Source organism: Babylonia areolata, chromosome 12, assembly GCF_041734735.1.
Source record: "Babylonia areolata isolate BAREFJ2019XMU chromosome 12, ASM4173473v1, whole genome shotgun sequence".
NCBI classification, from domain to species: Eukaryota; Metazoa; Mollusca; class Gastropoda; order Neogastropoda; family Buccinidae; genus Babylonia; species Babylonia areolata.
In genome coordinates, this window is record NC_134887.1 from 42,899,504 (window position 1) to 42,925,443 (window position 25,940).

General features: G+C 43.2%; 1 protein-coding gene across 1 annotated transcript in view; it reads right to left on the reverse strand.

The window, feature by feature from the left end:
- Nucleotides 1-25,940, reverse strand: part of LOC143288647 (ATPase MORC2-like) — a 73,420-nt gene that overhangs the window by 11,736 nt on the left and 35,744 nt on the right. Inside the window, exons 22-25 of the mRNA XM_076597315.1 lie at nt 24,234-24,647; nt 22,801-22,915; nt 21,144-21,186; nt 18,794-18,883 (exon numbers count right to left, since the gene is read on the reverse strand). Coding sequence (XP_076453430.1) covers nt 18,794-18,883; nt 21,144-21,186; nt 22,801-22,915; nt 24,234-24,647 — 662 coding nt within the window. The remainder of the gene's footprint in view (nt 1-18,793; nt 18,884-21,143; nt 21,187-22,800; nt 22,916-24,233; nt 24,648-25,940) is intronic.

Consider the following 25,940-nt stretch of genomic DNA (forward strand, 5'->3'; position numbering starts at 1 on the left):
AGGGGAGGGAGGAGAAACAACGGAAAGCCGATACTCCCCTTGAGACCCTGCTCCCCCCCCTCCCCCCGTGGCCCCATCCCTCCTCTCTCTTTCCCCTCCCTCCTCCCCCCTCTCCCGCAGGGGCCCAACAGACAATTGCTTTCAATTAAATTCTAATGATCACTTCAGTAAACAATGCTCATACTCCATTTGCTGGCCCCTCCTCTGGGGGGAGGGGAGTGGGGGGGGGGGGCAGGGGTGAGGAATTCCCTTCCATCCTCCCCCCATCCCTTCCTCCCCCACCCCCCCAGCTCTGTAACTACCATCCATTTGAATTTGGCCCCCATCCGTCTTTCTGCATCCCCCCCTCTCCCCCTCCCCTCCCCTCCTACAAGACCTCCCCACCCCCCTCTCCCCCTCCCCTCCCCTCCTACAAGACCTCCCCACCCCCCTCTCCCCATGGTTGTGTGCCCCTTGTGGATCCATGGAACAGTTCTCTGCTCCTTGTCCTCTTGCGGAAGAGCAGTGCCCCCCCCCCCCTTTTTTTTCTCTCTCTCTCTCTCTCTCTCCTCATTGAACTTAGATGTGGAATATTCTGCGATCTGTTGTATTATTTATTCATCATTTCATGTTATTTTTTTGTTGTTGTTATTGTTGCAAAATTGCACAGTTTTATTTTTTATGTTCTGCCTTCTGCATTCATCTATCGAATTCATCACATTTTTCATGAAAAATATGTTTTTCCCCAGAACACATATTCTAACAATGCATCTCATTATCAATCTACTGACCCATTTCATATATATGTATATATTGATGTGCTACTGAATCCCGAATTTACTTACAAGAAACAAGCATTTCTTTAAAATGTTTTTAATTTAGATTTTTTTTTTAAATCAATTGTAACCCACTGGTTTAACTACAGATCAATATGTATCATAAAAGTTATTAAAACAGACCATTTCATCTTGACTGATAAGTGAAATGATAAATGTTGCATGAAATAAAAATGGATAAAGGATGTATTTGTTAATATGACTGAATCGAGGAGAACAACAATCATAAATACCGTTAAGCATTTTGAACAAGAAGTGAATGAGTGAAAACTATGTGCAAATGGCATACTGCATGACATTCAACATTTACAAGAAAGAAAAACAGACATTAGGCTGCTCTAACTAAGAAAGACAAAAGGTAGAGAGGTGTTCTCCTCTGCACATAGGTGAGGCACAGACCCTCTAAAAACTATGCATTACAAGTTTCTTTCAATAGTCAATTATCAACAATACCACTGTTAATAATGTTTAGTCATAAACACTGTCAGTGTCACTGCTACAAGACTATGATATTAACCTCTTTTTTTTCCCTTTCTTTTATCCCCCCAGTAATGTCAATGATCATTTAGCCCATTGTCAATAACCTCTGGTGACAAATACTGTCACTGTGTATTGTTAAAACACCATGTTCATCACTGTTATTGTCCACATTTGTTTCAGATCAAAGACATGGAAACTCACAAATACAATGCTGACAAAACTCTTATTTACACGGGTGTCCTTACTAATAGGTGATGTGATAACACTTACACTTACACACACACACACACACATATGCACACGCACAAGCAGTCACATTCTCAGTATCATCATTGGCCTCTCCCCCTATTTTGTTCCCCCTCTAATTCTCCCCCCTCTTTCCCATCCTAATAGTAACAAAACAGCATACTAACACCTTCCACACCCCTACCACTCCTCCTGCTCCCTTATTGGCTCTCCTTACCACCAAACGAAAATCACACCACTCACCCACACTCCACCCACCCCTGTCCTCCCCCCCCACTCCCCATCCTCCCCGCTATCCACCACCCCCCCCACCCCCCCACTCCCAAACACCCTTCTCCACTTTCACCATCGTCCTCACAACAAAGATGGCCAACCTTCTCCAACAGACGGCTGGCTCAATGGCCGTTTTCTGCCTGAATGGACAGCCAAAACAGCCGCTCACAATACTCCCCCGCTCCCCCTCCATTCAACCCTTCCTCCCCTCTATGCTGCCACTGTTTACTTTCAGAAACCGGGCTGCACTGCCGCCCCACAATCTTGGGATTAATTAATTAAACGTGTAACGGCACTTAGATTTCCGCCATGATTCAATAACCGGGGGGTCCCCTCAGGGGGACGATAGGATGGCCATCAGAAAACTGTCGGGTCCCCGCCAGCGCATCGACAATGTTGGAGAAATGCGATCTGCGAGCAGATTTTCCGCATTTCTTCGCCCAGCGACATCAATCTGACACCAACATTTCCACTGAGGCTTCCCCGTCCATATGCAGGCAATGCAGTACAGCTCATACACAAAATATGTTTCTTTCTTTTTCTTTTGTTTTCTTTCTTCTCTTCTTTTCACACGCATTTCTTGTGAGGCTTCAACATTTATGGCAAATAGATATGCAGCATTCTCACATGTACACTCCTCTTGAGATAACTTGAATGTTTACTGCAGCTTCACACAGCTTCCTCTCAAAAGTACATCGTCTGTGAGGTTCCCATGTTTACACTGGTCGACAGGTACATTTCTGCCAGTTTTTTTTGTTTTGTTTTGTGGGGGGGGGGGGGGGGGGGGGGTTGTTGTTTTTGTTTGGGTTTTTTTTAAGATGTAAAACCACAGGAGAATATGTGTAACATGTGACACACTGGAGTCTTGTGAGGGTTTGGTGACAGATTCTTGAGTACTCATCTATCAGACACTGATCGTTACTGTGGGATTTCAGTATTGACACTGGATACACAACTCAAGTTAAACAAGAAGTAAGACTGAACAGGAAATTTTCATCGCCACATTGCACCTTTGTCATGGGCAGCTTCTGTTGTTGTTTCACAGTGAATCTGATTTAATACTGAAAGCAAGTTGTTGTTTTTTTAACGAAGTGCTTTCTCTTTCTTTTTCTCACACATGCACAAATTTAATGTGCATACGTGTACATATATGCACACACACAAACTTCTTGTTTCAGGCAGAAAAGAAAATGTGTGATGTTTCTGTTTTTCCAGTTTCCCTTCCTTCTCCTCATGCACACAAACACCCCCACAATACCCCCACCCCACCCCCGCCCAATGTACACAGTGTGTGTTCATGTGTGTGTGTGTGTGTGTGTGTGTGTGTGTGTGTGTGTGTTGCAGGGTGTTTGTGTGCATGAAGAGAAGAAAGGGAAACTGGAAAAACAGAAATGAGTCAGAAACAGAGAGAGACAAGATTCAGAGTTCGTGAAATACAATGAATAAAGTAAAACAAAAGGAAATCCATATTTCACACAGTCTGTAAAACTAGACTAAGTATTTCAATGTTGTCTTTTAGTATCAATCAACACACTGCATTTTTTGTTTGTTTGTTTTCTTTGTCTTTCCCCCCGCCCTCTTTCATATCTGTGGGGGAATAAAGTGACACAGTATCATACTGTATATTGCACTGTATTGTACTGTATATTGTCTTGTATTGCATTGCGTTCTATTATAATGTAAAATACTGCATTGTATTATACTCTACAACTGTACTGCACTTTATTGCACTGTATTCTATTGCATTGCATTGCACTGTATTGCACTGTATTGTATTGTATGGTAATGTATTGTGTATATAAAGGTGCGGAAGGAAACCCGCTATTGCTAACAAACTATGATGCAAATTTTCTTTCATTGTCAGTCACCATCCAGTTTAGGCTCCATCCACTGATCTCACACCCTCTTTCATACAACACTATGTCTGACTGTATGATGGCCACGGCTCCATCCACTGATCTCACACCCTCTTTCATATCACCACACTATGTCTGACTGTATGATGGCCACGGCTCCATCCACTAATCTCACACCCTCTTTCATATCACACTATGACTGTATGATGGCCACGGCTCCATCCACTGATCTCACACCCTCTTTCATATCACACTATGTCTGACTGTATGATGGCCACGGCTCCATCCACTGATCTCACACCCTCTTTCATATCACCACACTATGTCTGACTGTATGATGGCCACGGCTCCATCCACTGATCTCACACCCTCTTTCATATCACACTATGTCTGACTGTATGATGGCCACGGCTCCATCCACTGATCTCACACCCTCTTTCCTATCACACACTATGTCTGACTGTATGATGGCCACGGCTCCATCCACTGATCTCACACCCTCTTTCATATCACCACACTATGTCTGACTGTATGATGGCCACGGCTCCATCCACTAATCTCACACCCTCTTTCATATCACCACACTATGTCTGACTGTATGATGGCCACGGCTCCATCCACTGATCTCACACCCTCTTTCATATCACACTATGTCTGACTGTATGATGGCCACGGCTCCATCCACTGATCTCACACCCTCTTTCATACCACACTATGTCTGACTGTATGATGGCCACGGCTCCATCCACTGATCTCACACCCTCTTTCATATCACCACACTATGTCTGACTGTATGATGGCCACGGCTCCATCCACTGATCTCACACCCTCTTTCATATCACACTACGTCTGACTGTATGATGGCCACGGCTCCATCCACTGATCTCACACCCTCTTTCATATCACACTATGTCTGACTGTATGATGGCCATGGCTCCATCCACTGATCTCACACCCTCTTTCATATCACCACACTATGTCTGACTGTATGATGGCCACGGCTCCATCCACTGATCTCACACCCTCTTTCATATCACACTATGTCTGACTGTATGATGGCCATGGCTCCATCCACTGATCTCACACCCTCTTTCATATCACACTATGTCTGACTGTATGATGGCCATGGCTCCATCCACTGATCTCACACCCTCTTTCATATCACCACACTATGTCTGACTGTATGATGGCCACGGCTCCATCCACTGATCTCACACCCTCTTTCATATCACCACACTATGTCTAACTGTATGATGGCCACGGCTCCATCCACTAATCTCACACCCTCTTTCATATCACTACACTATGTCTGACTGTATGATGGCCACGGCTCCATCCACTAATCTCACACCCTCTTTCATATCACACTATGTCTGACTGTATGATGGCCACGGCTCCATCCACTAATCTCACACCCTCTTTCATATCACCACACTATGTCTGACTGTATGATGGCCACGGCTCCATCCACTGATCTCACACCCTCTTTCATATCACACTATGTCTGACTGTATGATGGCCACGGCTCCATCCACTGATCTCACACCCTCTTTCATACCACACTATGTCTGACTGTATGATGGCCACGGCTCCATCCACTAATCTCACACCCTCTTTCATATCACCACACTATGTCTGACTGTATGATGGCCACGGCTCCATCCACTAATCTCACACCCTCTTTCATATCACACTATGTCTGACTGTATGATGGCCACGGCTCCATCCACTGATCTCACACCCTCTTTCATATCACACTATGTCTGACTGTATGATGGCCACGGCTCCATCCACTAATTTCACACCCTCTTTCATACCACACTATGTCTGACTGTATGATGGCCACGGCTCCATCCACTGATCTCACACCCTCTTTCATACCACACTATGTCTGACTGTATGATGGCCACGGCTCCATCCACTGATCTCACACCCTCTTTCATTATGATGGCCACGGCTCCATCCACTGATCTCACACCCTCTTTCATACCACACTATGTCTGACTGTATGATGGCCACGGCTCCATCCACTGATCTCACACCCTCTTTCATATCACCACACTATGTCTGACTGTATGATGGCCACGGCTCCATCCACTGATCTCACACCCTCTTTCATACCACACTATGTCTGACTGTATGATGGCCACCTTGTTCTCTTTCTCTCTTTCTTTTTTTTCTCGGAAAAGAGTTTTGCTGGGAAAAGCAGTTTTGGGAAAAGAGATAATAGTTTACCAACTATGAAGACTCCATGAAATCTCTACATTACTTCTGTGTACCTTTCAATCTAAAAACCCCATCATACGAAATATTTTTTTTAAATTCTGTTTAGCATGAAAAATGTTAAGAGGATATATACAGTAATTTAAAGAGACTAACTGAAAGGCAGAAAGAGACAGAAACGAGAGCTGTAGAATTAAAAGGTTATACTTTGCATCATCAATATACTTCTTTTTTTTTCCCCATTAATTTTTTTTTTTCAAATCTCTTTACCTCATTTGGTTTCCAGTCCATTGTTAATTAAAAAAAAAAATTATTATTTTTATTTTTTAATAACAAGAAAACTAAACTACAGCTTTCAGTTTCAGCTTCTTTACAATCTTTCAATCCTGACTAAAATTTTTAAAGCTCAGTAGATGCCTTAGCTGATATTCAGATTGGTTGGTTTTTACTATTTCACAGGGAATCCTGACTAAAACTTTTAAAGCTCAGTAGACGTTTTAGCTGATATTCAGATTGGTTGGTTTTTACTATTTCACAGGGATCTGTTTTAGGCCCACCAGTGCTCTTCACACTGTACACTGCTCCTCTCGCTGAAATTATCAACCGCCATAATATCAGTCATCATTCTTATGCTGATGACACTCAACTCCAGAAGAGTGATACCCCTGAAAAATTGTTGTCGCTCTTGCAAGAAACATCCAACTGCTTCCTAGACATTCAAAACTGGATGACTCGAAATAAGTTACAACTGAATGCGGACAAAACTGAAGCAATGATCATAGGAACTAAACAAAAATTGTCTTCCATCACAATTGACACAATCAAACTTGGCAGTACATCCATCCCTCTTTCCACGTCAGTCAGGAACCTCGGTGTTGTCCTTGACAATACACTGTCCATGCAAAAATTTATCAGTCAGACATGTCAGTCCTGCTACTATCAACTGCGGCGTATCAGTGCCGTCCCGTAATATCTGTCCACTGACGCAACATCTAGACTTGTCGTTTCTCTCATTCTCTCTCGCCTTGACTACAGAAACTCTCTATTGTCTGGTTTGCCTGCTTCATCCATTCAGTCCCTTCAGTGCATACAAAACTCTGCTGCCTGACTCATCCTCAGAAAGAAAAGATCTGAGCACATCACTCCTCTTTTGCAACATCTCCACTGGCTCCCTGTCTCACAACGAATAAAGTACAAGATCAGCACTCTATGTTATAGATGCATTCACAAAACTGCCCATTCCTATCTCTGCGGCTGCCTTCACCTCTACACTCCATCTCGCTCACTACGATCAGCTTCGGATCCACTCTGTTTACGCATACCCAGATTCAAACACTCAACTGTTGGCCGCTGTTCTTTCTCTGTCTCTGGACCTTGCGATTGGAATGAACTTCCTCTTTCGCTTCGTCAAGTCTCCACACTCAGCTCTTTTAAGTCTGGCCTTAAAACCCACCTCTTCCCAAAATAGCCTCCCTTGCCTGCCCTTCCTTGTCTTTAGTTTCTACAGTTTTTGAGCTATGCATGCGTGTGAATGACTGGTGCGAAAGCGCTTTGATTTGTCTCTGCACAAGATTCAGCGCTATATAAATACCATTACTATTATTATTATTATTCTCTTAATTCTGAATGGTTGGTTTTTAGTGTTTCATTATTATTTTCTGTTTCCCAGAATCTGTGTGTGTGTGTGTGTGTGTACGTGTTCCCTGTTTTACAAGCAGGGGTATATCTGATCTCTGTTGAGGGCAAATACAAGCGAAGACTTTGGAGATCATCGAGAGCCCAGAATGTAAGCATTTGAAAAATTAAATTGCCTAAAAGTTCAAAAGTTACTAGTTGCTTGGGGTAGTATTTTTAGTTCTACACTATTTATTCTATTTTATCAATGACATTCCATACAATTGTGCTTGAAAAAAAATTTGCTGATGATACAAAAACTTGCTGTAGAATACACAGTAAAAATAAGCATTCAAACCCTCCTCAACAGAGTACTGACAAACTAGATCAGTGAACCAGTGACTGAAAAATTTAACGATAATGAGTAAAATATCACATGCAAACAATAACAACCGCATTTACTAATATATATGAACAACTATGAACTTAATTAAATCAATGCAAGTGAAAAACAATTTAAAGGGTGTTCAAAACTGACAATGTTACATTCACTTCAAAAGCTGGTCATGAGAAAACATATCACTCAGACTGTAACCCCTTTACTGCTGAAGTCTGGTGTAAGCATGTTACTGGTCCATGGTTTTTAAGAAGAGAAAGAAGGCTTTGTGTGTTGTTGTTTTTTCCTTAGATATAGATGGCATTGTCTCAGATAATAAAGTACTCTTGTGTCATTCTTCAAAAGTAATAACACAGAATAGCGTTTGATCAGCAGCGTTTGATAGTACCATGTTCCGTCATCAGAACAGTCTGAAAAATGCAGCGAAATGTATTGTGACAAAATACTCTAAGTGAAATTTGGGCTGCTCTCCCTGGGGAGAGTGAGTACAATGACACAGTGCAACACAAACCTTTCTTTTCTGTCTGCAGGTGCAATACAGTTTGTTTTACGACAAAAGAGGATTCTTGTACAGAATTTTGCCAGGGGAAACCTTCAGTTTCGCCAATGCCAAACATTCTAGTCTCACCGCACCGCACACATAAACACTTGTGAAAATCTGATGAGAGGCAAGAATTCCGATTGAACTATAAATACAATACACATTAACAAAAACATGAAACTATACAAACAAGACACATGACAACTGAAGGGTAAGAACATTGACGTTCATGAAAGAACCACATACCACCATATTGTGCTATTTGGGAACAAACTATTCAGGAACAAACTAATTAAGAATACTGTTTCAGAATGCAGTCATGCATGTCTTGTCAGTAAAGTGAAACCAAAGGTGCCATAAACAAATCCATGGTTGGTGATCTTCAATCCTCTGAAATCCACAGATCTGCTGATTATTCTGATGCCTGCATGTTATCAGTGTGCCCAAACTGAACAGACTTCCAGCTGGAAAAACCCTTGTTAACAGTACTCAGATCGAATACTGATGACAAAATAAAGAAAAAAACGGGTAAGAGCGACCCGAGTTATAATGGTAAAAATTCACTATCTACCCACTAGTTCCGAATTTCAAAGAATTCTAAAAGGTTATGAAACTGAAACTTTTCAAAATTCTTCATGGTGACTGTGATACCAATGTCAAATAATAAATTCATCACTAAATGATACCTCTGTACCTGGTGGTATAAGGTAACTGATTTTTTTCTTCTTTTTTTTTTTTTTAACCCAGTGACAGGGCTATGGAACAATCTTATAACTAATGCCGCTTCCGCAATTTTGAGAAGAAAGAGAAACACCCATAGGTGCCATTATCTAATTAAGTCATCTAATCAAAATTATATCAAAATTTTTTTTTTTTAAATGTTTCTATGCAAATATGTCACTGCTGAAGGTTAGATGAATAAACACTGAAAAGAATTCTGCGTACTTTGCACAAAACAGTATTGTCAGGTTAATGGCTGGTCCTCCAATTTGCCATATACTGTGATTGAGAGCTGTGTAATGCAAGGGAAAGAACCCAATACCATGATCTTTATAAAGGGCAACAATTTACTTCTACTAGTAACCAATGCCTGTCCTCTTATGAGCATTTCCTTTTTTTTTCTCATCTCCTTCTTCATTCATGGATTGTAACTCCCATGTTGACTTGTATGTATACACAAGTGGGCTTTTATATGTATGCTCATTTTTACCCCCACAATATATAAAGTCATTCTCCATTTTTCGGGTTGGTGGATGCCTACTCGGTTGTGTTTTTGTTTCCATAACTCACCAAACATCGACATGGGATACTGTATCTTTAACATGCATGTTTGATCTTCTGCACCAGAAAGAGAGTTCAGGCACAAGCAAGTCTACACAACTGGTGACCTGGGAGATCGGAAAAATTCCCACCCTTTACCGACCAAGCGCCATGACCCAGAATCGAACCTGGAACCTTCAGACTGAAAGTCCAATCCTTCAATCACTCGGCTGTTGCGCCTGTCTTCTCATCTCTTTCATTCCTTTAACTTTTGGTAGGCTATCAAGGCCTAAACAGTATGTTGGGTATATGTATAGGGCAGATGACGGCTGAGAGGTAACGCATCCACCTAGGAAGCGAGAGAATCTGAGCACGCTGGTTTGAATCACGGCTCAGCCACATATATTTTCTCCCCCCTCCCACTTGACCTTGAGTGGTGGTCTGGACAAAGTCATTCAGATGAGACAATAAACCGAAGTCCCGCGTGCAGCATGCACTTAACGCACGTAAAAGAACCCGCGGCAACAAAAGGGTTATTCCTGGCAAAATTCTGTAGAAAAATCCATTTCGATAGGAAAAAATAAAAACTGCATACAGGAAAAAATACAAAAAAAATGGGTGGCGCTATAGTGTAGTGACATGCTCTCCCTGGGGAGTAGCCCAAATTTCACACAGAGAAATCTGTTGTGACAAAAAGAGAAATACAATACAATACAATACAATGTAAAAACAATACAATACAGGAACCTGCCTTGTGTGTGTATCTGTGTGTGTGCTGTCTTCTTGCTGACATGCAGCAAACGTCATGACTGAATATTTGCACACTGTCACAATTTTTTTTTAAATCCCAACACACATTAAGGTAGCCAAATTCTGTCTCAGGGGATGATGCCAATTTAAGTTAACTCTTCTTCTTCTTCTTCTGTGTTTGTGGGCTGCAACTCCCACGTTCACTCGTATGCACACGAGTGGGCTTTTACGTGTTTTTACCCCGCCATATAGGCAGCCATACTCCACTTTCGGGGGTAATATAAGTTAACAATCCATACCATCAGCCAATAGTAAGCCAAACTGGATTTCTCTTCTGCAAGACAGTGATGCACAGGATGTTATGCAAGCATTCACACATGGAACCTAAGATAAGTGCCGTTCTAAAGACTTGTAGGGTATGGAGTCAGAAGCAAGATTAACTTTTGAGGGAACCAATCCCCACCCCCACCACCACCCCCTAAACTGACTGGCACTGCAGAGATTCAAACCCCATTACCCTCAGATCATGAGTCGATCTGTGTGTGTGTGTGTGTGTGTGTGTGTGTGTGTGTGTGGTGTGTCTGAAACTACACATCTGGTGACCTGGGAGATCAGAAAAATTCCCACCCTTTACCCACCAAGCGCCATGACCCAGAATTCGCTGAACTGAATTCGGTGTGCGTCTGAATCTATATCATCAGCCAATAGCAAGCCAAACTGGCATTCTCTTCTGCAAGATGGTGATGCTCAAGATGTTATGCATGCATTCACACATGGAAATCAGATTAAAGTGAATAATATATGAAAAAAAAGTCAAATTACATTTATAAAAATAAATTTAACAGATAAAGGAAATCTAACTTCAAAAAAGGGTGATGAGAAAGGAATCAGGCCAGCGATTGTTTAATTTTTCTTGTTGGAAGAGGCTTTCTGTGTAATTTATTTCATGCAGCCAAGACAATAAGTATGTTGCAAAGATGAGCAAAGTAGTCTGATCTATCCAGAGGTTTAATACTAGAAAAATACTATCATCATTTATGTTGTGTTTCATATCATTTGTATTCTGTTTCTGATAGTTATGTTATTTTAATTGTTTATGTTTAATTTTGGTGTAAAATACTATTGCTGTTATATAATATCCTCCATGCCCCAAAAGGGGTGAAAGGAATAAATGTTCTTGATTCTTGAAACTCCACTCTACAGATTTATATGCCACACTACCGCCTTTCTTGGCTGAAAATGGCAGTAACTAAGGACTAAAAACGATGCGTGTACACACATGCTCAAGTGCCTGTAAGCGTGTGTGTGAACTGGTGGATCCAGGGACAGATGTGTGAAGTGGGAAGGTCAGATTTTTGATGAAAACAACTTCAGAATTTTACCCTTTGCAGGGCTTGACATTTAACTTTTTTTCCCACTTGCCCAGTCCAGCAAGTCACTGGAAAATTCACTTGCCCAGATAGAATTTGCACTTGCCCAACTTTCAGAAACTTACATGCATCACCAAATGCTCACATGTGCACACACACACAAACACACGCACATTTATGGCTTAATGTAAAAAAAGCAATTATTGTTTATTCAATTTACCATCATGAAATAAAATCTTGACTTGACTTGACACAAAGAAGTAGTCAAACCCTTTTCTTTAGCTGAGGTTTGTTTTGTTGGGTTTCACCAAAGATAACTTGTTTTGAACAGCCAGAACAAGCTTTATCTCAGTCTCATTTGACAAAACACTGCCTTTGGCATGATTTTGCAGTTGACTGTAAGCCACAGAAATTATTTCTTTTTTTAACCTCCACTGCAAACAGCAACATGCAGAGTTAAAAAGAAAAGCCAGCATTTGCACTGTGAGACAAACAATGTCAGGATTTGACAGATCCAAGTATGATTCTGTTAGATGGGGTCAACAGTTCCTGTTTCTCACTTGCCTGGTAGGGCAACTCTGATGAAAATTCACTTTCCACGATGGCCACACCAGGATAATTTTCAGTTGTTCTCACCCGGCATCAGAGGCAGAGAGAGAGAGAGAGAGAGAGTGTGTGTGTGTGTGTGTGTATTTGTGTGTGTGTATGTGTGTGTGAGTGAAAGGGGATGGTGAAGGGTCACAGTTCCAGAGAGGGAAGGTGGTACAGCTGTTCTATCTATATGGAGGTTGCTTAGCAACAGAGCTTTCCACGAAGTCCTTTGATATGTGTCGATCCCATCAGCAAAACTGGACTTTGACCACTACCCTGCTTCCATCCTTTCTGCTATTCCAAGTCTGACCAATGTTAAAAAATAAAATAAAATAAATTAAAAAAAGGAGGGGTGGGGGTGGGGGGTAAGGGTAAGCAAGTCTGCGATATGGGATGTGGTCTCAGGAGGGGAGGTAGGGGGTAAGGGTAAGCAAGTCTGCGATATGGGATGTGGTCTCAGGAGGGGATGTAGGGGGTAAGGGTAAGCAAGTCTGCGATATGGGATGTGGTCTCAGGAGGGGAGGTAGGGGGTAAGGGTAAGCAAGTCAGCGATATGGGATGTGGTCTCAGGAGGGGAGGTAGGGGGTAAGGGTAAGCAAGTCTGCGATATGGGATGTGGTCTCAGGAGGGGAGGTAGGGGGTAAGGGTAAGCAAGTCTGCGATATGGGATGTGGTCTCAGGAGGGGGGGTAGGGGGGTAAGGGTAAGCAAGTCTGTGATATGGGATGTGGTCTCAGGAGGGGGGGTAGGGGGGTAAGGGTAAGCAAGTCTGCGATATGGGATGTGGTCTCAGGAGGGGAGGTAGGGGGGTAAGGGTAAGCAAGTCTGCGATATGGGATGTGGTCTCAGGAGGGGGGCTAGGGGGGTAAGGGTAAGCAAGTCTGCGATATGGGATGTGGTCTCAGGAGGGGGGTAGGGGGGTAAGGGTAAGCAAGTCTGCGATATGGGATGTGGTCTCAGGAGGGGGGGTAGGGGGGTAAGGGTAAGCAAGTCTGCGATATGGGATGTGGTCTCAGGAGGGGAGGTAGGGGGGTAAGGGTAAGCAAGTCTGCGATATGGGATGTGGTCTCAGGAGGGGGGTTAGGGGGGTAAGGGTAAGCAAGTCTGCGATATGGGATGTGGTCTCAGGAGGGGAGGTAGGGGGTAAGGGTAAGCAAGTCTGCGATATGGGATGTGGTCTCAGGAGGGGAGGTAGGGGGTAAGGGTAAGCAAGTCTGCGATATGGGATGTGGTCTCAGGAGGGGGGGTAGGGGGGTAAGGGTAAGCAAGTCTGCGATATGGGATGTGGTCTCAGGAGGGGGGGTAGGGGGGTAAGGGTAAGCAAGTCTGCGATATGGGATGTGGTCTCAGGAGGGGAGGTAGGGGGGTAAGGGTAAGCAAGTCTGCGATATGGGATGTGGTCTCAGGAGGGGGGGTAGGGGGGTAAGGGTAAGCAAGTCTGCGATATGGGATGTGGTCTCAGGAGGGGGGGTAGGGGGGTAAGGGTAAGCAAGTCTGCGATATGGGATGTGGTCTCAGGAGGGGGGGTAGGGGGGTAAGGGTAAGCAAGTCTGCGATATGGGATGTGGTCTCAGGAGGGGACAAAGAGAAGTTTGGGGGGGGTGGAGGGGGGGGGGTGAAGGAATGAGAAGGGGGAAGGATTGAGGAGGTCATTGTTGACTTGGTTTAAGTTACGATTCTACAGAATGGCCATTTCCTTTTTGATTGACCAACTTGACCTTCACACACAGATGCGAGGGAGAGAGAGAGAGAGAGACTGAATGAGACAGAAAGGCAGACAGATCACGGTCAAAGAAATGGAGGGGAGGGTGATGAAGGGATAGCGCAGCAGGGATTTTGACAACCTTGCCAGTGGAGGGGTGAAGTGTAGGTGGAGGAAGAGTGGGAGGCTGGGGGAGATGGGTACGGCTATCCATGTAGGTTGCCCTCTTGGACTGACTACAAACATACAAACAGGCCTGGCTGGCTATCATGTAACACCAATGGGCTGGTGCCGGCAGTCAACTTTCACTTTCCTCCAAAGAACCCATCGCCACGCCAGCAGCGTCAAAACTCCCCACTTTGTTGTTGTGGACCCAGAATTCTGGTTGACCAAAACATTTTTTCTTTCCTCATAAGTTGAACTGAAATCGATTTTCACATACTGGTGTATTCTAAGTCAAAATGATGTACAAATTACCCCCAAAATGGCACTGGTAAACAGGTCTGTCATGGAAACAAACTGTTGGTGGGTTTTTTTAAAGTCGAACGACATTTGAGTACATTGCGACGTGATTTTTTTTGTTGTGATGTGATGGGCGGAAGATGAACTACGCTATGAGGAAAATTACCATTGGCTTTCCAAAAATAGCAACCAATGGCAAATCACCTTTTAGAGCTGCATGATAGCTCTCTTTTTCCAGTGACCACTTGTCACAGTCAAACTAGAAACATCGTCTGCTAGACGAAAAGTGTCAGACGATCGGGAGCGTGATGGATATTTTTGAAAACAAAACATGCTAGTCCTGGAAAATATAACTTGTCCGGTCGGGCAAGTTCCGTATGGGCAATACTTGCCCGACACGATGATCTACTTGCCCCGGGCAGTTGGGCAATCGTTAATGTTGAGCCCTGTTTTGCCACATGGTTTCTGGTTGGTAAGTGCATTTGATTTATTCAGTCTGTTCTCACAAACTAGTGATGTGAAAAAAATTCCAAGTAAATAATATATATAAAGTTAAATTGCATTCATCAAAGGAGAAGTTTGTATTATACTCCATGTTTGGTGATACATATACTTACCATGTCAAACTGATGCAAACTAGGCCTATCGGTTCGCTCTGCTTGGCCAAATTTCGCGTGGCGAACAGTGAAAAGACGACCTGTCTTGCCTGGTCTGCTCTTAGCCAATCAAACACCTCTAAAAGATACAAGCGCTGAATCATTCCATGGCCATCAAGAAAAATGCCCCATGAGAACCACGGCAGAGACGCGGGGAAGAACGGGCGGGCATTCGAGTTTGACATGGCAAGTACATGTATCACCAAACATGGAGTATAATACAAACTCTTCCTTTTGGTGTCATACGCTGTACCATGTCAAATTGATGCAGAATTTAAAGCAAATGGAGGAGGGCAACGCCTACTGGTTCGTATGTGAAGCCTTTGTAACTGAGACGGCAGTGTTAGCCGTAACAAAGGAAATCCCCTTGGAACTTTCAGCCCTGGTCATACGGAAATCCTTGAGGTAGAAGTTGATGAAGGGATTCTCAGACCCCCAGAAGGCTGCCTCCAAGACATGCTGCAGTGGCACTGAGTGCTTGAAAGCAGCCGAAGTAGCTATGGCCCGTACTTGGTGTGCTCTGGGATTAATACAACTGATATCCCTGTGAGAATGAGAGTAGGCTCTAAGAATGACTTGGGAAACCCAGCAGGAAATGGTGCCTGCAGCAATGTCTTTCTTGTAATTCTCACTGAAGGAGATGAGAAGACGTCTCTGAGAAGAACGCCTATGGGGAGACCTATCCCAATAGTATTTGAGACACCGAACAGGGCAGAGATGCCTATCCTCATCATCTTGGGCAAGAATATCAGACAAAGGTCTGACCCTCAGAGAGGGGGAAGGGACCTCAGGGTCTTGGTTCTTAGCCAGGAACTCTGGAAGGAAATGGAGGGTGATGGAACCATCTCTGTGGAAGGCCAGATCTTGTGGCATTCCACTATTACCATGAATCTCGCTTCTACGACAGCCTGTGGCCAGCAACAGAAGGAAAGTGGTCTTGAGGGTAAGTCGAAAGGAATAGTCCCCAATCGCTCGAAGAGTTGCTTTCAAATGAAATCCAGCACCAGGAATAAGTCCCACAGGGGTACTCTTCTGGGGTTTCTAGCTTCCTTCAGAGGGGCACCCCTAGCCACCTCTCTGAGCAGGAAATCCGCTTCAAAGGCGGGACCACCTAGCCGTTTGATTGTGGTACAAATGGCAGACCTATACCCTCGCACAGAACTAGCAGACAGGTTGAGAACCGTGGAGCAGTGAGCCAGAAAGTTGGCCAGCTGCATGCTCGTAGGGTTAGTAGGGGGAATGCCCTGAGCTGTACACCACCGCAACCATTTCTTCCAGCTAAAGTCATACAAAGTCTCCGTTCCCTCCCTCCTTGCTTTGGAGACTATGGAGAGGAGGTCAGAGGAGTCAGCCCACTGGGTAAGCGCCACTGACACAGAGGCCGATCGAGGGGTCGAAGACTTCAATGGTGATGCTGACAGTTCCAACCACACAGCAGCCACACGTGCAGGTGGAGCAGTTCAGGATTGGAATGAGGAATCCCCGAACAAGGCTGCCTCAGCAGATGAGGTTTGGAAATTTAATTTCAAAAAAGGGTGATGAGAATGAAAAATCTGAAGGACAAACAAAGGAGAAAAAAAATAAACGGGGGTGGTGGTGAGTAGAAACATACAAACATGCATTTTTAAAAACAATCAGTGCCCTAAACTACAGCTGAAAAAACGTTTTAAACCACATGTGGTGTGTGTGTGTGAGTGTGTGTGTGTGAGTGAGTGTGTGAGTGAGTGAGAGTCACTAAGTGAGTGTATGTGTGTGTGTGTGTGTGTGTGTGAGAGTGAGTGAGAGTCACTAAGTGAGTGTATGTGTGTGTGCGTGTGAGAGAGAGAGAGAGAGAGAAAGTCACTAAGCATGCGTGTGTGCATGCGTGTGAGAGAGGGAGAGAGAGAAAGAGAAAGAAAAACTGACAGACAGACCAAACCCTAGCCCTGGACAGACAGACAGATTACATGTGGGTGGGGTGTGAGTCTGTTGGAAGAAAGCTATCCTGCAAGCAGGTTTACACAAACTCAGACAAAAAAAAAAGAAAAGATGCAAATGTTTCCTGTTTCAATAACAACAGATGAGCTTCTGTCTTCATATCATCATTAACTCTGAAAGTATAAACTGATAAAATCCTGCCCGCTTCTTAATTCACTTCATTCCTAACATGTGGTACAGATCATTTTTGGCAAAATAAAAAGTTATGTGAGTGAGAGGTTATATACGTGCTGTAACAGATTAGTTGGGGGAAATATGTTCGCGCATTATGAGAAAAATGTCATGATGATCTGGTAGTATCAACATCTGAACATGTTATAAAAACGTGCCTACCATTTCTATTGTGACTTATTCTTCCTGAAAAATATTCCAAGCAGTCAACTTTAAATAAATAAATAGATAACCAAGCAAATAGATAATTAACAACAACAAAAAAAGAATAAAGTGGGTAACTTTACCTACCATCAGTTAACTGTACAACCTCCATCTTTGTGTGCGTGTGTGCACGTGTGTATGTGACTGTGTGAACAGTGAACTCCTCCCCCCCCCCCCCCCATCTCAACATCTTTGTGTGTGTGTGTGCGTGTGTGTGTGTGTGTGTGTGTGTGTGCACGCACACACACACACATGCACACACACACACAAAGATGTGAACAGTGAACAAACTCCCCCCCCCCCATCTCAACATCTTTGTGTGCGCGTGTGTGCACGCGCGCATGTGACTGTGTGAACAGAGAACAAACTCCCCCCCGCCCAATCTCAACATCTTTGTGTGTGTGCATGCGTGTGTGCACGCATGCATGTGACTGTGTGAACAGTGAACAAACTCCCCCGCCCCATCCCAACAATACCCGCTAGAATCCAGTTCACAGATCAGGCCGGCCCTTGCATGCTCTTTTCTCTTCTTTTGTATCAGAATCAGACCACTCTCCCCTAAAATCTAACTTGAGCACTGGTCAGCAACAATCTGTGCGCTCTTCAGAAAGGTATACTTCACACACACCAACAAAATAATAATGAACTTTTGTTTTGGTGTCGACCTTGACCCTCACATGTTGTGTTTTTTCTTTGGTGTGTGTCACACCCAGTCATGTTACGGAGCCCAGAGGTTTAACGATAACATCTATTTCCGTTTCCTTTCTTTCTGTGGTGTATTCTTACTCTCAAAGTTAAATATTATCGAATGCAATCACTGTTCCATGGCAATGGACTGTTTCCTCACTCAGAGCAGAAGTCAGAACTCAGAACTCACATGGTTTAATTGTAGAGGACACTGGGGTGAAAAAAATGCACTCAGAGCAGAAGTGAGAGTGTGAGAGAGAAAGAAGCATAAGAAACAAACAGATGCAGACAGATACACACACCAAAGAAAGATAGTGAGACAGACAAATACACAAAAACACATGAGAAAGACACACACACAAAATACACACACTGACGTAAGCACACATACACACTCATACGTGACAGAAAGAGACTGAGACAGACATGCATACGCACGCAAATTAGAGACAGAGACACAAGATACAGCATGACAGAATGAGTCAAAAGACAGAAAGATACCCGTCACAAAGAACTCACCACTTGTCATACTTGTCTTTGGGGTAGCTGTCAAACTTCACCTTCCACTTGGCTTCTGCCGCATTCACTTTTACAACACTGCCCGCATGCCTGTCAAACACACACACACACACACACACATGCATATACAACAGACTGAACACACAATACCAACAATTAATCAAAAACAAAAAAGGTAATCATAACAATGATAATAATAATTGTAAACAATCTCCAATGATAATAATAATTATAAACAATCTCTGTTCATACTGCCATCACCAACTGAATGAAGATTTGTGTGTTCTGAGAAACCCCTGACAAATACAGAATTTCCTGTCAGGAGACAGTGACACTTCAATACCAACAATCAATCAAAAACAAAAACAGTCACAACAATAATTATAATCATTTTAAAATTCTCTGTTCATACTGCCATCCTCAACTAAATAAAGATATGTGTATTCTGAGGAACCCCAAACAGATACAGAATTTCTTGTCAGGTGACTGGCACTTCCCTTGTCCACATACCACATTGGTTCTCGCCAAAAAGAAATGTGATCATGTTACACCTCTGCTGAATCGGTTACACTGGCTTCCGACTGAGTCCCGCATTCACTATAAGTTAGCAACACTCACTTTCAAACATTTTGACAAGTCTCTTCCATTGCATCTCTCCTCTATATTGAAAACATATGAACCGCACAGAACATTAAGATCCAGTTCTGAAAAGCTGCTTAAAGTTCCAAGGACGAATCTCAAATTCGCTGGAAATAGGTCTTTCAGAGCTCAGGTTCCCCAAGTGTGGAACTCTCTACCTTCATCTCTTAGAAATGCTTCTGATCTATATTTCTTTAAGTCAGATCTGAAATCTTATCTTTTCTGTAAGCATTTTTGTTCTGGACGAACGGTTAAACCAAGGTATGCCTGTTAACAAGTATCTTTGTACTAGTATTTTTGTAGTCCTGTTTTAATGCATGGTGTATTTTATGTAGTTTTGGTCTTAGATGTGATGGCATTTTTTCTATCTGATTATTTTTAACGTGTGTGTGTGTGTGTGTGTGTGTGTGTGTGTTTGTGTGCGCGCGCGCACCTCAAAGCCTGTGACATAGACATCGCTTCCTGGGAAACTGATGCCCTTGACCGCTCTCGCTGGAGGATGCTGTGCTCTAAGTTACATAAAGATGTTTGAAAACAAGAGAACGCTGGCCTTTGAGGAGAAGCGTGAGGGAAGGAAGCAGGGCTCAACTTCTGGAGACGTTTTCCCTTGCAACAGCTGTGGGAAGTGCTGCGCATCCAGAATCGGCCTCTTCTCCCATATGAGGACACACACTGACAGATAAGCCTGCCTGCCTACTCATCCGTCAGACCAATGGGAGACTCCATCTTATTTAATGTCAGCGTGTGTGTGTGTGTGTGTGTGTGTGTGTGTGTGTGTGTGTGTGTCTCCATGTGTGAGTGCATGTGTGTGTCTGTAAGGGAGGGGCATCTATATATATATGTGTGTGTGTGTGTGTGTGTGTGTGTGTGCGCGCGCGTGTGCACGCGCATGTATGTGTGTGTGTGTGTGTATGTGTGTATGTGTGTGTGTGTGTGTTCTATGAAATGCATTTTGTTTTAATCGAAGCCTTATTTACTTCATAATTTTTATAATCTGATTCATCACTTAAGTGTGCTTTTTCATTGATATGAACACACTGGATGTTTTCCATTGTCAGATAGCGGCTGATGTGTTTTTTAAGGCATGTTTATAGTCAACTGGATGAATGTAAGGCGCTTTGAGCAGCATTGGTGCTGGATATCACACCATAGAAAAACTATGTATTATTATTATTATTATTATTATACCCCCCCACCCCACCACACTCCCCTCTCCAAACACCTCAGCCACCCCACCCCCCTCTATGCCGTCCCCGTCCCTAACACCCCAAGTGTGTTGACAGAAGGAAGGTGGCAGACACTCCTCTGCCAATAACAGTGTCCATGAGGTTCTGGGTTTCAATTCTGGTCTCACCATCCCCCCCCCCCCCCAATTTTGACTGGAAAATCAAACCAAGCATCGTGTCATTTGGATGAAACAATAAACTGGGGTCCTGTGTGCAGATCCACTTGGCACACAAAAAAGGACCCATAGCAATATTTGTGCAAGTGTTGTTCCCTGGCAAAATTTCATAGAAAAATTCCACTCTGACAGGTTCACAAATTTATATAAGCATGCACTCAAGGCCTGACAAGAGTGTTGGGTTATGCTGCTGGTCAGGCATCAACCTAGCAGATGTTGTATGTTGTATAAATATATATGAATTTGTCCAAACGCAGTGACGCCTCCTTGAGAAAGTGAAACTGACATCAGAGGAGTGGAGAGACTCACCATTTGCTGTTGATCAGGGCCTCCACTCTGGTCCCCACATCACCTGCACAGCACAGCACACCGCCTTTCAGCAACATCTCACACAGCACAATGCACTGATCACATCGCTGACTGACACACAGCACGACATGACAGACAGCCTAGAGGACAAGGCGCCTATCACTGGGTCCTGTCACATACAGAGATACACCCCACACACACCCCCCTCTTCCCCAGACCTTGAGTGGTTGTCTGGGTGCTAGTCTTTTGAATGTGAAGATATACCAAGGTCCTGTGCACAGCACTTGACACTCATTTAAAAAAGAAGAAAAGAAAAGAAAAGGTGAAAAGGTGTAGATGTGAGTTGTCCATACTATTGTTCTACACCAGAAGCTACTTCAACCAAATACCTGCTTACACACCAACAATGGGGAAAAAAAACCTGACAACATTTAAACAGTATTCAGATACACATACCAGTACACATATGACTTGTATCATTCTTGCAGTGACAACGACAATATATGAATCCCTTTCCTTCTAACATAACTGGATATATTCACAATTCTTGTCCTCCTTTTGTAACTGGCGAAGTGAACGTCCATGCCTTGTTGTGAACACTACTCATTCCATCTTGAGGAGAAAAACTGTGGATATTGTAATATAATCCTGCTGACACTGCTCACACACAGATGGTGCAGGACACAGAGCAAGGGAAACTACCACAGTTCTCAACATTTGGTTGTAGTCCAGTCAGGGTTACGTCCCCTGGAGACACAATTGAGTCTGTGCCCCTTTCCACTGCCTCACTGGGATCCTTTCTTCAACAAAGTATGTTTTGCTATTACTGATGTTGTTTCTAGTTGGGAGAAGAAACTGTTGGTTTTTTATATCATAAATTTGCACCTTAAGTGGAAAGAGAGTGAGAGAAGACATTAAACATCCCATTTTTCATTCCCTCCCCCCCCCCCCCCCACCCAATAACCCCACTAATACACACAGACAAAAATATTCCGTCATAATGCAAGCCATCTTCTCAAGGCAGACCTGACAACAACAACAAAACACACACACACACACACACACACACACACACACACACACACACACTGCATTGCATTGTATTGTATTGCAGGATTAGAAGAAAAATATAAACTACTCTGAAGTCAAAAAGAACCATAAATAATTTACATCTGAACGATATATGCCTAAGCAGACACAAAAAGGGATTCATAATGTGACATTGTATTGTATTGCATTGCATTGTATTGTATTGTACTGTACTGTACTGTACTGTATTGTATTGTATCGTACTGTATTGTATCGTACTGTATTGTATTGTACTGTATTGTATTGTACTGTATTGTACTGTATTGTATTGTACTGTATTGTATTGTATTGTACTGTTTTGTATTGTACTGTACTGTACTGTATTGTATTGTACTGTATTGTACTGTATTGTATTGTACTGTATTGTACTGTACTGTATTGTATTGTATTGTATTGTACTGATTGTATTGTACTGTATTGTATCGTACTGTATTGTATTATACTGTATTGTATTGTATTGTATTGTATTGTACCATCCCCAGCAAAGCACCACTACCACACACAAGAAAATTTTTAAAAAAGAAAAAAAAGAAAAAAAAAGAAACAGGTCTGATTCTCTTTCCCTCACCATTGCTGTCAGCATCGTTGACCTGCACACTGCTCTCCTGTGCAGAACTGACGGCCTCTGTCTCCATCGACTCCACGCCCGACTGACTCGCTTCCGCATCTTCATCCGCCGAGGACTGTCACACATTGCAATGGCTGTCCTGTTAACAATGTCTTTCAAAACACATCTCTTCTTCCCTCCAATTCTGCCTACCCGACTTGTGTGTCATCTTCATCCTTCGAGGACTGTCACATTGCAATGGCTGTCCTGTTTACAATGTCTTTCACAACACACCTCTTCTTCCCTCCAATTCTGCCTACCTGACTTGTGTGGCTTTCTTGAACTTCTTACTGGATAAGCGTGAGTGTGCTTGATTTGATTGTGTGTTTGTGGGTGTGTGCACGTTTGTTTGCTTGTGGTATGTCAAACCTGAATGCATGTATATTCATGTACACAAAAGTTTTCACTGTATACACTGAGAGCTCCCTTGTCTGAGAGGCGTGAGCATTGTTATTGTTATCGTCAATTTCATAGTTAGTGGTCTATTACACTTACACACAACCCTCACAACTAGTTGTCTATCCGTTGAAAACATGAAAAAAGTGTTTGTTTCAGTTTCAAGGAGGCGTCAAGTAAAACAAAAAGGGACATGCACAGAGCTGGTCAGCCATGGAGAACCTACCAAATGCCAAAAAATAAAATAATAATAAATGATAATAAACTATTCAAAATTAAATATATGTAACAAAGAAAAACACAACTGAACCAACAACCCTCACAGCAGTCCAAAAGGATCATTCAGAAATAAATAAGTAAATGAATAGATAAATAAGTAAGTAAATGAATGCATATAGAGTAACAAATGAAACCCCGAAAGAATAAAAAAAATTTTAAAATTTTTAAAAAAACAAAAAAACAAATAACTACGCCAGAGCCTCAATGAGAACAAGGCCAGATTATGCCAACATGATATATTTCTGGGAAAGAACTTTTGAGATTTGATATGCTTTGGTTTGTATACTGTAAGCAACAAATGCCCAGTCATGCAACTGAAACACATATGCACCCGTGTGCACACACGCATACACACTATAAATATGAACTGTATTGTGTGTGTGTGTGTGTGTGTGTGTGTGTGTGTGTGTGTGAATAGAACAGAACAGAACAGAATAACATAATATCATGAAACCTTAAGGTTAATAAGACATAAGTGTGTGTGTGTGTGTGTGTGTGTGTGTGTGTGTGTGTGTGTGAATAGAACAGAACAGAACAGAATAACATAATATCATGAAACCTTGAGGTTAATAAGACATGTGTGTGTGTGTGTGTGTGTGTGTGTGTGTGTGTGTCTGTGTGTGTGTCTGTGTCAGTGTGTGTGCGTGCGTGTGTCACTGTAAGTGTCTTTTCAAGATCGGTGTCACCATGGAAAATACACAACGGTGGACCAGACTCACCATGAAGACGCCCCGTGGGGGTTTGGGCCTGGGCCGGGCCGCTTCCTGTCCCCCCACGTCCTTCGCTGCCTTGTGGGGGGGAGGTGGGGGCTCTGCTGCTGCTGCTCTCCGAGAACCCCTCGAGGGGGGTTCCACCACCACCTCCTTCACCTTCACTGGGGGCGGCAGGGTAGCCTTGGCCTTGACTGGGGCCTTCTCAGGTTTCTTTGTCGCCGCTGCCGCCATGCGACCTTTCTTCTGAGGGGACGGCTTCTCTTCCTCTTCTTCCTCCGATTCTTCCTCCTCCTCTTCCGATGAGGTCACCGCCCGCTGTGCGATCCTCCCTCTTGGGGTGGACTTTGCTGCTGACTTGGATGAGGAGGAGCTGCTGCCGACTGGTCGTTTCCGACTGGAAGGGGGTGGAGGGGTGGGCTCCTGGAATTTGGGTGTACGATCAGCGTTAATGTCAACAAAAAAAAAGAAAAAAAAAAAAGACTATAATCCCTTCAAAAAGCGGTTAACACACTGCTACATTGGTTCCTTGGGACTTTGTCTCTATAGCTCAAATAACCAAGCACAATTAAATAATAAATATATGAAGAAAAAGAAGAAGCAAATTTACTAAAACAATATGGGCACACATTTACAGCAGTGTCTTTGTGAAGGATACACAAAACACATGCTACAATTATGATCCCCGTTCCATTTTCAGGATAAATTCAAAACTGTTCAGGTCTGAACACCTGACGCCTAAGTACCACATAATTTCCTTTTGACCCCAAATAAGAAAAATAATAATGAATGGTATCTGCAATGCACATTTCCCTCAGTAAATTTTGACTCAATGCACTAGCGATGCGGCCATGCCCAAGTACCATACAATTGTCTTTTGACCGCAAAGTATTGCACAAGGGCCCAAAACTCTGCCTGTATCAGAGATTGAAATAAGCTTACACTCTGGCCAAGAGCAAAATGAGAGCTGCATGATCAATGGTTTCTCCACTGCAATGGGAATTCATGTACAAGCTTAGTCTCTTGTGAAGAACTACCACTCTCCAACTAGGAGGCAAGATTTCACTGGCTCTCAGGGCCGCAGCCTTTGAGGCCTGTTGGCCTTTGGGAACCATCCCAACACCAACTGAGTGGGGATGGAACTTGGACAAGGCATTCTCCACTATAATCAATATCTACATCCCAACACCAACTGAGTGGGGATGGAACTTGGACAAGGCATTCTCCACTATAATCAATATCTACATCCCAACACCAACTGAGTGGGGATGGAACTTGGACAAGGCATTCTCCACTATAATCAATATCTACATCCCAACACCAACTGAGTGGGGATGGAACTTGGACAAGGCATTCTCCACTATAATCAATATCTACATCCCAACACCAACAGAGTGGGGATGTAACTTGGACAAGGCATTCTCCACTATAATCAATATCTAATGCAGACAGTCAGGACAGCAGTTGTCTTTTCTGATGTTCTAATGGTCATAGTCGGACAGGGCTGACTATCATACAGTACCTCACAGGGATCAGGTTCGACATCGGTCATTGACGCATTTAATTTTGAAATGACCTATTGTTTTTCAAGTTGCCAGGTCACATGACTTATTGTTTTTATGACCAGTCGGTCAACCAAAGTAACCATCTCTCTCTCTCTCTCTCTCTCTTTAACGATCGCGATCGCTTTGTCGTCTGCTCCTACAGGAAATGACT